Source organism: Ochotona princeps, chromosome 6 (assembly GCF_030435755.1).
Source record: "Ochotona princeps isolate mOchPri1 chromosome 6, mOchPri1.hap1, whole genome shotgun sequence".
Classification (NCBI taxonomy): domain Eukaryota; kingdom Metazoa; phylum Chordata; class Mammalia; order Lagomorpha; family Ochotonidae; genus Ochotona; species Ochotona princeps.
The window spans coordinates 44,105,037-44,121,100 of record NC_080837.1 but is presented as its reverse complement, the minus strand read 5'-3'; the positions used below and the strand labels follow the sequence as shown (position 1 = coordinate 44,121,100).

The 16,064-nt window shown below is 46.9% G+C and overlaps 1 protein-coding gene across 1 annotated transcript; it reads right to left on the bottom strand.

Moving 5' to 3' along the window:
- Positions 1–13,880: 13,880 nt before the first annotated feature.
- Positions 13,881–15,552, bottom strand: CHRM5 (cholinergic receptor muscarinic 5). Its single transcript, XM_004578208.2, has one exon. The coding sequence runs from the start codon at positions 15,535–15,537 to the stop codon at positions 13,936–13,938; it is 1,602 nt and encodes a 533-aa protein (XP_004578265.2). The 5' UTR covers positions 15,538–15,552; the 3' UTR covers positions 13,881–13,935.
- Between the last annotated feature and the right edge of the window lie 512 nt (positions 15,553–16,064).

Below are 16,064 nucleotides of genomic sequence, written 5' to 3'. Positions count from 1 at the left end.
TCTTTTAAAGATTTATTTATTTTTATTGCAAAGTCAGATATATAGAGAGGAGGAGAGGAAAGGAAGATCATCCGTCCGAAGATTCATTCCCCAAATGGCCACAATAACTGGAGCTGAACCTATTCAAAGCCAGGAGCCCGGAGTCTCTTCTGGTTCTCCCATGCAGGTACAAGGGCTGTTCTCAGCTGCTTCCCCAAGCCAAAAACGGAGAACTGGATGGGAAGCGGCGCTGCCGGGAGATGAACCAGCGCCCATATGGGATCCTGGCATGCGTTCATCGTGAGGACTTTAGCTGCTAGACTATCGTGCCGGGCCCATCAATTTTTAAATTTTGTGGAACACCCATGACAGCGAAAGTTTGAAATAGAGCTGAAATAAGAGTTTGGGTAGATTCAGATTTATGTAAAGTAGCCCAAGTTAACTTGGAATAAATATCAATTACCACACAGGCCAAAGGTGTTTGTGGGAAAAGAACATGAGTAAAGTCAGATTGCCACAACTGACTGGTTTGTAATCCTTGGGGGTTGCAGCCTGCAAAATGCTCAGTACAATGTAGGGTTGACAAGCAGGGCATTGTTGAGCAATAGAGCAAGCCTCGCGAATGGGTCTCCTGTAATGAACATGTAAGTGCTGAGCATTATACTGCAGGGCTGAACGCTGCTCCTGTGCTGAGGAGGAAGCAGGACAAGTGAAGAGAGCTGCGTTCCTGATTCCCTTCTGTTAAGGGTCCTGGGAGATTTGAGTGAGAACGAATATGTCCAACATACAAAGAAAAGCACTTGTTGAAGCAATTGTTGTGGAGAAGTAAACATTGTTAAAAGATCACTGTCATTAGTCTTGATTGTTGCAGTGAAAATATCAGGGAACAGCTTTACTACATCCTTGGAACCAGGAACAACATTTAAAGTTGAAGAAACAGCCTGGTGTGATAGCGTAGCGGCAAAAGTCCTCACCTTGAATGCCCCGGGATCCCATATGGGCACCGGTTCTAATCCCGGCAGTTCCACTTCCCATCCAGCTCCCTGCTTGTGGCCTGGGAAGGCAGTCGAGGACGGCCCAAAGCCTTGGGTTTCTACACCCGTGTGGGAGACCTGGAGGAGGTTCCAGGTTCCTGGCTTCAGATTGGCGTAGCTCCAGCCGTTGCAGCTGCTTGGGGAGTGAACCAACGGATAGAAGATCTTCCTCTCTGTCTCTCCTCCTCTCTGTAAGTCTGCATTTCCAATAAAAGATAAATCTTTTTTAAAAAAAGTCGAAGAAACCCTTTTCATTGAAGCAATAATGGTGCACAGCTCGACCTTTTAAGCAGATGCATGTGGGGGGTTACTTGTGAGGTGTCTTCCTGGCCATGAATTCCACCTTTTCCTGTGCTGGATCCATCTACAAGATAAACAGGGGCTTTGGGGATAGGGATAGGTTGAACAATGGAATTAATAATAAGCTCAGTAAAAAAATAACTCGGTTAAAAAAAAATCCCCTAATTTTCTAGCAGGATAATGATATGTTCATAAAAATCAGGAAAAGCTATTTGCGTGTTTTTTCCTTTAATATTCTCTTGCAAAATCTTTGGTTCCAAGTGGCAGGATAATGAGGATCAAAGCCATGTAAGTGCTGAGCATGCAGTTGGCCCTGACAGACAAGTTCTGCAGTGTTATGGAGATAAGGGGTTAAAACTCTAGGTCCTTAATGATGTAAATATATCCATTGCAATGGGAGATTATTTTGTAGGAGATAATTTTGTGGGAAGGATCAAAAGAAGAAGTGGGAAACTTAAGATCTATTCTGTGGGCAAAATCTTCCTTTTTCCTCTTTTGTATCCCCATTCAGTCATAATATACCTCACCGTGGGCGAGTAATTTTGAGAGGGGGGTAAATAAAGGTGAGCATTGGTTGGCTGTAAGAAATCTCACCCCCAGAAATTAATAGGAACTTCAGTCATTGGTGGCTGGAGCACCACCTGTGTGTCATCAGGCCCCACACAATGCAATGGCTTGCTTTTTTTTTTTTTTATTAATTATTATGCATGATGTGACAGTTTCATAGGCTCTGGGATTCCCCCCAACCCTCCCCACGCCCCTCCCCCCTGGTGGATTCCTCCACCTTGGTGCAGTATTACAGTTCAAATTCAATCAAGATTCTTTCCTTGCAAACGTATACCAAGCATAGAGTCCAGCTACTTATTGTCCAGATGGGTTGAACAGTTTCTTGGGGAGACCATTTCTGGTCCAAAGTTAGAGCTGGTAGAATATCATCCCAGTCAATTAAGAGTCCCAATATAACATTAACAGCAATTTGTAACATTTTTGAGCCACACTCGAGAATGGCCTTTCTGCTAAGCCAGTGAGCCCTATAGTTGCCTCCTGAAGAGGCCAGTTTTCAAGCCAGTCACTTTCCCTAAGGATAGACACATCAGCTCCAGTGTCAAGTAACCCAGTAAAAGTCCTTCCTTGTGTTACCAGATCAAGCAGTGCTTTCTCGGACTCTCGGAGCATAGTGCTGCCATTCGTCCCTGACGCTGACAATTTTTTTCTTTCCGGGGAAACATAGGGTAACAGCAGAAGCTGTGCAATCTTATCTCCCCCTTTAAAAGTCCACTCCAAGGGAACAGTCATCACAACAACAATTTCACCGGTGTAATCTTCATCAGTTAATTCCTATATGTACTGTAATGCCCTTGAAAGACAGGCTGTTTTGACCCAAAATCAGACCGACAGTCCCAGAGGGAATGGGCCCCTTGTCCTAGAGGAAGCTTATACAGACATTGAAAAGGATGTTTGGGCAGATCAACAACAGCGCTACCTGCAGTGGCTCCAGACAATTCCATGATATTATTGTCCCTTAATTTTGATTGGAGACCAGGGACTTGCCCCCCCCCCAGGAGTTTTCCGCCGGCACAAAATATTGCTGTGGTGGTGGTATCTGGGTCCTGGGAGCCAAATCCTTATCAAGCTTACAGTGGCATTTTTAAAAAGATTTATTTATTTTTATTACAAAGTCATAGACAGAGAGGAAGATCTTCTGTCCGATGATTCACTCCCCAAGTGAGCGCAACGGCCGGTACTGCGCCAATCCGAAGCCGGGAACCAGGAACCTCCTCCGGGTCTCCCACACGGGTGCAGTGTCCCAAAGCTTTGGGCGGTCCTCAACTGCTTTCCCAGGCCACAGCAGGGAGCTGGATGGGAAGTGGAGCTGCTGGGATACGAACCAGTGCCCATATGGGATCCCGGGGCGTTCAAGGCGAGGACTTTAGCTGCTAGGCCACGGCGCCGGGCCCTACAGTGGCATTTTTTTAACCCAGTGATTGCCTTTTCTGCATCGGGGACACAAGCCTGGTGGAGAAATATTTATGCTCTTGACCCTTTTGCCGCGTGTCACTATAGGCAGTAAATGGGGCAAGGTATTGTCTTCTAAAATGTCCGGGCTTGTCACAGTTAAAACACTTAGTTCTCTGTTGTTTATTAACGGCTAGTTTCTCCAGGGCAGCAATTCTGGCCTTATGTTGAATAGTGCCAACACTTGGACACAATCTCAGATGATCCATTAAATTTCCCTCCTCCTTTTAAGGCTTTATAATGCTCTGGCAATCTGAATTTGCATTATCATAGGCCAACTGCCTGAGCCAGAGACTTTGTAAATCAGAGCCAGGTACTTTCCCACAAAATCCAAATAACTTTCCTCAGGCCTTGTAAAATTTTTGTATAACTGCCAACATGAGCAGATCCTGCATCAGTTTTTTCCCAAACCTTTAAATTTACTTCTTGGATGTGTCAGAGCAGGGCCAGTGCTAGCAGTCTGGTGTGCCACATTGGCCCGTACACCATTGTAAGTGCATCAGTAGTGATCCCAATTTTTCTAGCCTGTTGACCGAGCTCTCTGATTTTTTTCCCCTAGCTTCATCACTAAGCCACATTTGCCATTGTAAAAAACTGTGATTTCGACAACACCATTTTTTTGTCACAAGATAAAAATCATAAGGAATCCATTTACCCTGATCACTCTTGTTTGAAAGAAACTCAAACCAAAAGGAGAGGTTGATCCAAAATTAGCACGTGCCTTTTTAAAAATCATACATCATGTTAAGATCAAATCCTGACCACACATTATTGCCTTGCTGGTTAAAGGTAACAGGAAAGATTAATCTTAATTATGCAGCTGGAATACCGCTACACTGTGTAAAGCCTGAGCCGCAAAGGGTGCCTTCAGAGCCTGCCCACCCTGGGGTGCTGCCTCCGTCCTGGCTTTTTTTTTTCTTTTAAAGATTTTATTTTTATTGGAAAGTCAAATATACAGAGAAGAGGAGAGGCAGAGAGCAAGATCTTCCATCCATTGATTCACTTCCGGAAGTGGCCACAATGGCCAGAGCTCTGCCAATTTGAAGCCAGAAGCCTGGAGCCTCTTCTGGGTCTCCCATGCCGGTGCAGGGTCCCAAGGCATTGGGCTGTCCTTGACTGCTTTCCCAGGCCATAGGCAGAGAGCTGGATGGGAAGTGGGGCTACTGGGATCAGAACCGGCGCCCATATGAGATCCCCACACATTCAAGGTGAAGACTAGCTGCTAGGCCACCGCGCCGGGTCCCTGTCCTTTCTTTTCATCATCGATGTAATTGTTGACTCTTGGAAAGAACCTTCCTCCCACTCCTCCTCGGAATCTCTGGATGGTAGTGGGGGATAGGATGTGAAAAGTGACGCATGGTGGGCTTAAGGCCCTCATTTTCGCTTTCAATTTCAGGAGTTAGCTATGCTGGCAAGTTTACTTTTGATTTTCTGTTATAGCTCACCAGGAAAATCTCTCTTTTTGCTCTCTCTACTTCTTTTGAATCTTTAGGAGCCTTGAGGCCAAATAGGGTCACTTAAAATAACAGCCTTTTTATTTTGCAAAATACGCCCTAGGATACTGTAAGAATAGAGTTCTGATTATCAGTTATGTTGGCACTGAACTTGTTAAATCAAGCAGTTTTAACAAAAAGACATACATTAAGACAGACTTAGGTGGCCACCACACTCACACGATTTAGAAACCTAATGGGCCATAACGACGTCTCATATGGGCCCTGACTCAAGGTTGTGCTGTGTCCAGCCTTCTTAAGTCCTGTATGAGTACTCAGCTCAGATAGTGAGATACCTGTCTGTGTGCAAAGGGCAGTGTAAATCCTGTGAGCCAGGAAGCCGGATCGACAGCTGGGGCTATGTTAATATTCACAATGGCCACCTAGACTACTGAGCTGGGTTCCAGAACACAGGATGGCCACTGCCCTCGGACTGAGGCCTCAAATCTGAAACTTGAGTTTTTGAATGCCTGTCAAGAATGTCAAAAAGGCTTAAAATATCTGATATAAATAGGATCGTTTTGTATGATACAATATAGATTAAACTATTAGCATAATGCCATCACTCAAATACTTCTAAGGCAAGAACATTGCTTTGTTAGTTTTAAACAATGAGATCTTAATGAAATGGAGAACATAAAGATTACCTTAATATAAAAGGTTGTAGATAAGGGCCCGGCAGCGTGGCCTAACGGCTAAAGTCCTCGCCTTGAAAGCCCCGGGATCCCATATGGGCACCGGTTCTAATCCCGGCAGCTCCACTTCCCATCCAGATCCCTGCCTGTGGCCTGGGAAAGCAGTTGAGGATGGCCCAAAGCCTTGGGTTTCTACACCCGTGTGGGAGACCTGGAGGAGGTTCCTGGTTCCCGGCTTCGGATTGGCACGCACTGGCCCGTTGCGGCTCACTTGGGGAGTGAATCATCGGACGGAAGATCTTCCTCTCTGTCTCTCCTCCTCTCTGTATATCCGGCTTTCCAGTAACAATAAATCTTAAAAAAAAAAAAAAAAAAGGTTGTAGATAAGAATTACCGTATTGCTTTAGCTATTATTCATGTAGTTTTCAATGTCTTTTTCTAAATTTTTAGCCTTCATCCCATTAATACTGAGAAGCATCACTCGGACCAAAGCCCAGGTGATCAAAAATTGTGCCAGAAGATGCTCAGCGTTTCTATCTGCTTTACAAATATTCTGCTTTACTCTCTCCCCGATATCTAAGTCCAAGGTCCCTTCATCAGGCAACCAAGGATCATATTCTAACATGGTGTCCCAGCACCGCTACAGCTGTGCCTTTGAAACCACAGCACTGTTCTGCTTCCAGAAGCGATGAAGCAGCTCAACGTAGGGCATATACTTCCCCTCTTCCACTTTCTGCCCCATTTTGTTCCTGCTTACCTCCTCCTGCAGCGATCATCTCTTCCTTTTTTTTCTTACTTCAGGTCCCCTGTCCTGGCACCAGTTTCAAGTTTCCCTTGCCGGTTCCTAGATGTTCACCCTGTGTCATGGAAGCATGAGAGCACATCCAAGGACTCGCGGGGGATAGAGCGCACTCTGGGTGATTGCCCCTCCATTCTTCCTCCCTGGAGCTTCTTCTCAACAGGATCCCACGGGCCTCTGCTGTCCCAGCTGCCCCGTTGGGTGTGTTCCGGCAGACATATTCAAAGTGTACAAAGTGAAGTTTTATATAATATATATTTTGTAATGGTTACTATAGTCTAATTAATAATGCTGTGCGTTAGAACCCCAGAAATTGTTCATCTGATACCTTAGTTTGCTTCCATTGACTGACACCTTCATCTTTGCAGTTCTCTGAGCTCCTGGCAACCACCATTCAATTCTTTTCTTTAGGAGTTTGGCTTCTTTACATTCCGTATGTAAGTGAGATCACGCATCTATGATCTTATTAAATGCTCATAAACTTTAATGTTCTTTTCAGGGGAGGAACTTTCTCCGAATCACCAATGGGTAAGTGGTGTTCAAATAGAACAACTGCTTTAGTTACTTCCCATAGTACTTCTCTCACAAGATAAACTAGGAAAACGGAGTGCGTCTGTCCTTTATGCCCATAGTCGCCACAGAAGCAGCTGACTCGTCACCTGTCCGCTTCTCCCACCTCCGTTGGCAGGATCTAGAGGCTTGCCCCTCGCTCCTTCCCTGTACGCCTCCAGAGAGAAGCACTGGTCCAGTGAAGAGAAAATGGTTTCCAAGAAAACATAGTTGTAAGCCTAGCTCTACTCTCTGGTGCCTAGAGCTTCAGGTATCGTCATCCTGAAGATGCTTCTAAAGGCAGGTCTGGCAAAATCTTCCCTGACTCCCCTGGCTTCAAGGTAAACATATTTGGCCCCTGACCACAGTTGCTCCAGGCAACTCTTGCCAATTTATTCCCACATATATCCTGAATTATTCAGGGTTCCCTAAAACGTTATGTGTTCTCTTGCCTCCGGGCCTTTGGGACTATTTTTTTCTTCACTCTCTACCCCATCCCATTCCCTTCCCTGTCTTCCTTACACCTTTTTCAGACTTTAGCATAGAAGTTATCTTTTACAGATGTCTTCCAGATCCTTATGATTTTGATAAGTGCTTCTGTCCCCTATGTAGTGCTGTCCATCTCAGCACTTGGTTTTACTGGATGACTTGTTCCTCCAGACCCTGAACCCCTCGGTCAGTAGAGCACAGTGATACCACAGCCCTGTGGCCAGGTCAGTGCAGGAGGAGATGTCATCTCTGTTTAACGGAGTTCCCAGGTGGCGACATGCACAGGAGCACAGCTCTGCCCGAGGTGATTGGGATCCCAGTTCAATCCTTACATACAAGTAAAGATTAGATCTTCTCCTTATGGAACGAGAAAGATCCTGTGACACTGTGAAGAAAGCAGAAACCAGGAAACTTACCTTGTAACTTCCTCCTCCTCAGCTATACGCATACTATTTATTTATTTATTTGTAAAGATTTATTTATTTTTAATGGAAAGGCAGAAATACACAGAGGAGGAGAGACAGAAAGGAAGATCTTCTGTCCGATGATTCCCTCCCCAAGTGACCACAATGTCCGGTGCGCACCGATCCAAAGTCAGGAGCCAAGAACCTGCTCCAGGTCTCCCACGCGGGTGCAGAGTCCCAAGGTTTTGGGCCATCCTCAGTTGCTTTCCCAGGCCACAGGCAGGGAGCTGGATGGGAAGTGGAGCTGCTGGTATTAGAACTGGCGCCCATATGGGATCTCAGTGCTTTCAAGATGAGGACTTCAGCCACTAGGCCACCGCGCCAGGCCCATACATACTATTTATTAAAGAATATACTGAAGCGTCTAGACTACAGATGTGTCAAGGGCTGATAAGTGACACATATACCAAGAAGCAAAGCAGTCGTGAACTCTGGCTTCAGAGCAAGAGTGAAACACAGACACTAAGCAGCCAGGCACACTATGCCACCAAGGAACCAGCCAAGTTCCCATAAAAGCTCATACATGGGGAACCCGGACTATTACATAGAGGGCATTACTTTCCTAAGAAAGTGACTTACAAAGTAAGATCAAAAGACCACCCATATACAGAAATTACCTATGGTGACAGAGTGGGATAAGAGCAAGGAGATTCCCAAATCTGGGCTGATGCTTGGGACAGTAAGGAAGGAGTTGGGCCGAATGACTTGAATCTTGTCAATAATATGCTTGAACCATGGCCAGTGAACATTAATGAGGAAGTCCAGGGGCTGACATATCGGCCAGCATGTCTCTTGACTGCCAGACTCTGAATGTCAGTTAAATTTCTGGCTTTGGTTTCTACCTGCCTCCAGCTAACTTCCTGGTGATGCAGACCCTGGAAGGCAGCAGTGGTGGCTCAAGTGACTGGGTGCTTACCACCCATGTGGGCAAACCTGGATGGAGTTTCCAACTCCTGGCTTCAGCTCTGACCTAGCCTCTCAAATAAGTAAATTATTTTTAATTATAAAGGAAAATGGTGAAGTCATAAAGTTTCTTTCTCAAGCTTAAGTGATGAAGTTCAGGCAGTGAATGTTGAGCCCAGGAAGTGAATTTTGTATTCATTTTGCTAAAGCATTCCTCTCGGGCTACCCTTAAGTAGTGAGCGTCCCCCAGTGTACTCAGGGTAGCCAGAGTAAATGTGTTTGATGTCGGGCAAGCTATTCCATTCTGAAGAAACTCCCTGTGGAAACCTGAACCTGGCCGTGCCTGGCAGGGGTCACCCAACGGCCATGACTGACACTGATACCAAGTCTGAAAGTCCCCGGGGAATGCGAGGATCATGATCAGAAAGCCTAGAGTCTAGAGTAAACCTCAGGGACAGGATGTGAACTGGAGAACAAACAAGCCTTGCCTTTCCCCATGCCTTGTTCCCCGCCCAGCTGTGGGACCTGGCAGTGGCCAGTGGCACAGATGGCGACTCTCCCTTGTCCTCTGGGGCTGCTGTGGGTTGGCTGGAGTGGAACTTTCCACTCCTCAAGGGAAGGTAGTTGGCTCAGCCTAGCTGTTAAACTCTTTGCTCAAAACAATTTGATATACCTGGGTTTATTACCTCCCTCTGGCTCCCAACTCCGACTTCTTGCTGATACGCGTTCTGAGAGGCAGCATTGATGGCTCACATGAATAGGGTCCTCCCACCAACAGAGAAGGCCTGGATTATTCCTGCCTCCCAGCTTTTACCCTAGCCAAGCCCTGGCTGCTAGACATTTAGGGAGTGGACCATCAGTGAGGACTGTTTCTCTTTTTCTTTTGTTTTAAGAACAAAAGAATTGAAAGCAAATATTAGGACTCTACCTAAAAGGTGGATCAGTGTTCACATCACCAGTCATGTGACGGAAACACATCATGTGCCTCCCGAGGCATATGACGATCTGAGGATACAACTCTCATGGCTTTTCTGCCCCAAACAGGATAAGTAAAACAAAGGAAAAACAGTCCCAAACTGAGAGTGATATTGGGAAGTTGAATAGTTGGTGCTGATGAGCAGGTCATCAAAGACAGATAATGTGACATTTAGTGTGACATGACAATAGATCCAGGGTGCATTAGATTCTGGTGCAGTAGATCCAGGGTAGACTAGATCCCGGTCCACAAAAGACATTCTTAGAATGAACATCCTATGTATGATTGATAAAACATGAGTAAGGATTGCCATTTACCTAATAATATTATAGCAATGTCAAATGTCCTGACTTTTGTATTTGTACTATGGCATATAAAATAATCTTGCATTTGAGAAATACATACTGAACTATGTAGAGGTGTATGGACATGATGCCTGCAACTTACAGACAACTGAGAAAAAGGTGCATGTGTACATACATGTAGCAACACAAATATTGTGCATCATTAACAAATGTGATAAGTGCCAGCTCCCTGTTTATTACCTGGGAAAGCAGTGGAGGATGGCCCAAAGCCTTGGGACCTTGTACCTGTGTGGATACCTGGAAGAAGCTCCTGGCTTTAGATTGGCTCAGCTGTAGCTGTTACAACTATTTAAGCAGTGAACCAGAAGATGAGAGATCTTTCTGTCTGTGTTTCCTTTTCTCTGTAAATCTGCCTTTCCAAATAAATCTTAAAAAAAAAAAAAATAAAACAAATGTGGGATGTAGGTGAAGGGTATGGGAGCTTTTCTGTAACTTTAAAATTATTTCTCGAGTTTTTAAAATGTTCACTTCTGGATCCTTCCCTGTCTCTGCAGTTCTCAACCTGGAGTCCTCACTGAGAACTAATGAAGCTTGGTGTTTACTGGTGAGATGTGAGGGACAGGGAAAATAGTGTCATTTCCAATGGAATAAAATGACTGAGCTGAAGATGAAACACTGAGCCTCTGCCTGATAAAGGGCTGTGACTGGAGCTCTGCCAATCACATTTTGTCACAAACCTGTTGTTCCTGCGTGGGGATGGCACTGTGCAACCACCTGGGGAGAGAACCAGTGAGTAGAGGGAAGATCTTCTGTCTCTTTGTTTTGTAATTCTGACCTTGAAAAATACCAAAACAAGTTTTTAAAAAGGTATACCAATCATACCCTCAAAAGCCAGAACATGGTGAGATCCCAAATTCAGCTGGATCAAACACACTGAGACCATTTTCTTGTTTAAATGCTTTTCATTGGACCACTGTGTGGTTAAATGTAATGCTAGTCCAACACAGAAAACAGCCAAGTTCTCATATCGTTGGCTGTAACTTAGCATTTACAGTAGACAACTGGATATATGAATCCAGAGTGTTAGGTACAGATTTCACAACTGGATATTCCAATCTTGAGGATTAGGCACAGATTTCACAATTACAAAGAGCCAACACCAGCGTTGTCCTCAAAAGACATTCATCAAGGCGGCAAAGCAGAAACCAGGAATAGCAACAAGATGCTTAAACTGAAAATTATACAGAAAACAGATTGCCTGAGAAGCCATCAGACTCAGAGCAGTGGAGAAATGAATCACATGTTGTATCAAGGTTACAGTGGCCAATAGGTGACTCCTGTACATAGTTTACCACAGACAGCAAGAGAGACCAGGGCCTTGGAAGGCCTAAGAGCTGATGTCGGTTCAGACCCTACCCACTCACCCACCCCCAGGTCCCTGTAGTTTACAACTGGGTCTGTTTCATCCTGAGGTCCCCATGGAGACCTTATTCAGGAAAGTCTAGTTTCTCTCAGTAGTTTGGGGGTATTTTTGGTCTGAGTCAAGGTGTGTGAGTTGTCTGTAAATCATGCTGCCTTCCAAAGCCGTGATAAACAAGCATAATCCACCGCATTCATTTCACACGAGATGGACACCGAAGGCTGGGGCCTAAGCACCTGTGAAGTGTGCAAGGGTGCCCCTCTCCGGTTCTGTGTCTTTTTGTTTGCTGGAGCTTGGTCATCTGTCTCCTGAGAACAGTGAATGCCCAACGTGGGCTTCAGTTGCCCTTCTCTAGAGGAATTTTCATTTTTGTCAGGAAGGAAAGCCTTAAGCAGAAGGAAGCAACTGTTCATCTAGAGCTGGTGGAGCAGGTTTGCTTGTGTGGTCACACCCTGCTGGTATCAGGAAGGGCCTGGGAGTCCGTCTCCCAGAGAACTGAGCTAATTAATTCACCTCTGCTAAATGCTTGGCAGGTGTCAACCTGTGCTTCAGAAAGGCTCAGCACTGCAGGGCTGCTTCATGTCAACGTGAAGGCCCTGCAGGGCTGGACGAGAGGCCCGGCTGGACCAGCCCTGTCCTGTCTGGGAATCTGTTGCCCCGAAGTCTCCTTGGCACCTCCCATAAGAGGCTGAGTGTGCTCTGCAGTGCCGGGGGGCAGCTCTCCCACACTCAGACTCAGACCCAATTGCCAGGACAATTCAGTCGGCTGTTCTTCCACCCCCTCAGCGAGCACAGCTGAAACTGAGCTGGCCTACAGTAAAGGAAAATGAAGGCTGGAGACTATAGAACGCAGCTGCAGATGCGAGCAACAGATTCAGCCCTGGGCTTAAGCCCCGCTGTTCATTTCCTGGCTGTGTACCACAGTGCTGCTCTCTTGGTGGCTCTTTTGTTATGCACCATTTAATAGTTTCAGTTTCTTGCACAATGCTTTGTTTTCAGAATCATCAAGAAGAAGTATCTTAGACTATATACACTTAGACATTACAGTTGCTTTTGGCTTTTAACTCTCTTAAGTCTGTTAATTGTTTTCCTATGCATTACTGTGACCTATACTTTGTTTTCCAATATGCACTTTTTATTTTTAAGGGGTCATAGCCGCATCAACTGGACCTTTCCCAGGCTTCTCATTTTGACTGGATGTAGAGAGGAATGAATAGGTAAGTTGCTTCTAGGCCTTGGTTTGAAAAGCCTATTATAAACAAAACTTTTCCCATTTGTTTACCACCTCTCTGCTCTTTCTCTAGCCCTACCCTTTGCACTTGCCCTGCAGGTAGCATGGTGGCCTGCTTGTGCCTCTATGTGAATTGGGGATCTGCATCCGGGTAATTGGGGGCCTACAGAGGGGTTTTGAAGTTAAAAGGCAATGCCTGAAACTGAGTTCATTTCTGTGGCGTGAGCATTTAGCGGTTCCGATGCCTCAATCCTGTGTTGGAGTACATGGATTCAGTCCCCAATTCCTGCCCTGACTCCAGCTCCCTGCCCATGCAGGCAGCGGTGACGACTCGGCCCACTGCGCTCTTGCTCACTGGCAAGACCCAGATTAAGTTCCCTTCTGTCAACTTTGGTCTGGCCTAATCCCAGCTGTTTGAGCCATTTGGTGAGTGAATCTGTTGAGTAGGAACTCTGTGCATCTGCTTCTGAGAGAAATAACAGTAAAAACATTTCTTTTCCACAATTTTGTTGCAGGTTTGCCTTGGGAAGAGGTTAGAAAACAAGTCCTCTGAAAACAGTGCCAGAAAATAGTGGTTAAATGCCTGCAGAAGGTCTGTGCCCAGGGAAGGCTAATTGAAAACACCCAGGCCTCCTAAGAACACAGTATCAATAAATGAGTCTAAGTGGGTACATTATACTTGTGTAGACAAAAGTTTTCAGTAGTAAAAACAGATTGTGCAATTTGATCATCTTTATTAACAGGCTGGCAGCCCTCCTAAAGGATGGTGTGTGACCAGGGAGAAAGGATGGTTCTGTAGGCATCAATAGATATGAGGAATTGGCACTGGGAATGGAAGGGACATGCCAGAGTGCCACCCAGATGTAGGGACAAGAAAATACACCCTGTATAGAGCACAGAATAGCTGCAGAGTCAGTCCTGATTGGTATATGAAGGTAATGTGTTCTTAGAAGCCAGTGGAATGTCACTGGGGCTGATAGGTAGCCCCGAAGTACATTCTGCTGGCTCTTCCTTGCACAGGACAACAGACAGACGTACTGCATCCTGTGAGAGATTCCACAAGTGCCCGCTGCTCCCTAAGTCATGGCTCAGAGTGTCCCAAGTTTGCTTCCAGTGAAGGGCCGTGATTCCATCTATGTGTCGTTGCAAACTCCAGTGACATCAGGTGGCCTTGGTCATAGACAGGAATCGTTCACTGTCACAACCTTGGCTGCTGCTGACTCTTTCCTTTTGGTAGCAGATCTGGAGATTTCTGGGACTCAAAATAATAAATAACTTTTTTTTTTTTTTTAATGGAACGTAAGCAAACCATTAGTTGACGATGGTCAGAGCTGTGAACCGCTCAGGGTAGCTTGCTGTTCCCCTGCCAGTACAACTTCTCTTCTGCCTTTTTCTTTTTCCATCGACAGAGCAGCAGCATCTTAAAGGTCTTCCTGAAGGTTCTGTTGCAGAGGGCGTAACAGATGGGGTTGACAGTGCTGTTGACGTAGCACAACCAGTAGCCCAGGTGCCACAGGGTGACGGGCACACACTTGTCGCAGAAGGTGGACACCAGGACCATGATGTTGTACGGGGTCCATGTGAGGATGAAGGCCAGAAGAATGGCACTCAGGGTCTGGGCCGCTTTCCTTTCTTTGACTAGGACCATCCTCTTCCGTTTGGTCATTTGGTGGCTGAGGCTGGGGTCAAGGCCCCTGGCTGGAGGGTCCTTGGACACTGCGAGGGAGCAGGGCATGACTTTCACCTTGTGACAGCCATTACTGGCCTCCTGGGACCCCTCAGCTTTCACCACCAAGCGGAACTTGTAGGCCACACATTTCTGACTCTTGGGTCTGTGAGAAGCAGCTGGAGACAGGAAATATTTTGGGGTATCATAGTCATTTTTTTCAGCCTGAGCTTTCGTGAAAGTTTCCTTGGCCTCCGTAGCCCTGAATTCTTCCTGGGGGCTCTCCTTGGATTGACTCTTGTAGACCACTTGGCAGACAGAGCCAGTGGAAGACTTGTCCTCATCTTCTGAGGAGGGGCAGCTGCTGCCAGCGGTGAGTTGCTCAGGTCTGGCCCAGTCAGCACTAAGGCCGGGGCCTGGCGAGGACTTCCCGGTGGTGGAGGTGCTCCTGCGGGAGGATGACCAGGACACCTGGCTCCTCTCCCTGTGGGCCAGAGGTGGTCGCGGGCAGCGGAAGCAGGACCGGAGCAGAGCCCTGTGTGCTGGCTGCCGCTGCCTCCCCACCTCGGCCACGGAGTCAGAGCCTTGGAGATCGGCCAAGTCCTTCGTCCGCTTCTCTGTTTCCCGGTAAATTCGGCAGTAGAGGATCGTCATGACAGATACGGGGATGTAGAAGGCAGCGATAGCTGTGCCGGACGTGATGGTGGGCTCAGAGAGGAACTGGATCTGGCACTCATGTGGGGGCACTGTGCGCTTCCCGACCAAGTACTGCCAGCAGAGGATTGCCGGGGCCCAGAGGAGGAAGGAGATGAGCCAGGCTAAGCTGATCATGATGCCAGCTCTCTTGGGGGTGCGCTTGGCCCGGTACGTCAGGGGCCTTGTTATGGAAAAGTAGCGGTCAAAGCTGATCACCAGAAGGTTCATGACGGAAGCATTGCTGGCCACATAGTCCAGGGCGAGCCAGAGGTCACAAGCCAGGCTCCCAAGGACCCAGCGGCCCATGAGGATGTAGGTGGTGTAGAGGTTCATGGAGAAGACCCCGATGATGAGGTCTGCGCATGCCAAGCTGAGCAGGTAATAGTTGTTGACCGTCTTGAGCTGACTGTTCACTTTGAAGGAGATCATGACCAAGACATTGCCCACGATGGTGACCAGGCTCACCACAGCGGTGACGGCGGCAATGGTGATGACTTCCCACAGCCTGTGACGTTCCAAAGGCTGCTGATTCACGGGGGTGCCGTTGACCGTGGACGCGTTCTGATACGATTCCCCTTCCATCCTGGCGCAAAAATTTACATGAGGCTTGACTTTTAGGTTTTAGATTTTTCTCTCTCTCATGTGTTAGCCTGCATCTGGAAGAGAGGGAAACATATTAACTCCATTCATTAGCATGAATTGCTCTTCCACCCATGGCTTACTGTGTGGAACAGAATAGGACACACAGCCACACGGATGTTCAGAGCAAGGAGCTGGAATCTCAAGATTTTCCGGGACACTTTTGGTGGTTACCAAATGCCCAAGGACCCTTCTTGTGCGTGAGGCTGCTGCCCTCTTGTGGCCATTTTAAAAAAGGGGTTGAGATGTTGAGCGAGAGAAGCAAAAAAACCAAAAACCAAAACAAAAAAAAACCTGAATCACTGGGGAGCACAAAAGAGGTGCAGGCAGGTGCCGGGGCTCAACAAGCTGATCCTCACACCTGTGGCACCACACCCCTTATGGGCACTGCTTGTGGCCTGGGAAGGCAGCAGAGGATGGCCCAAAGCCTTGGCACCCTGCACATGTGAGGGAGACCCAGGCTAGGCTCC

Bases quoted from the DNA above. Each gene is read 5' to 3' on its own strand.
- CHRM5 (XM_004578208.2), bottom strand. From the start codon at position 15,537: ATGGAAGGGGAATCGTATCAGAACGCGTCCACGGTCAACGGCACCCCC.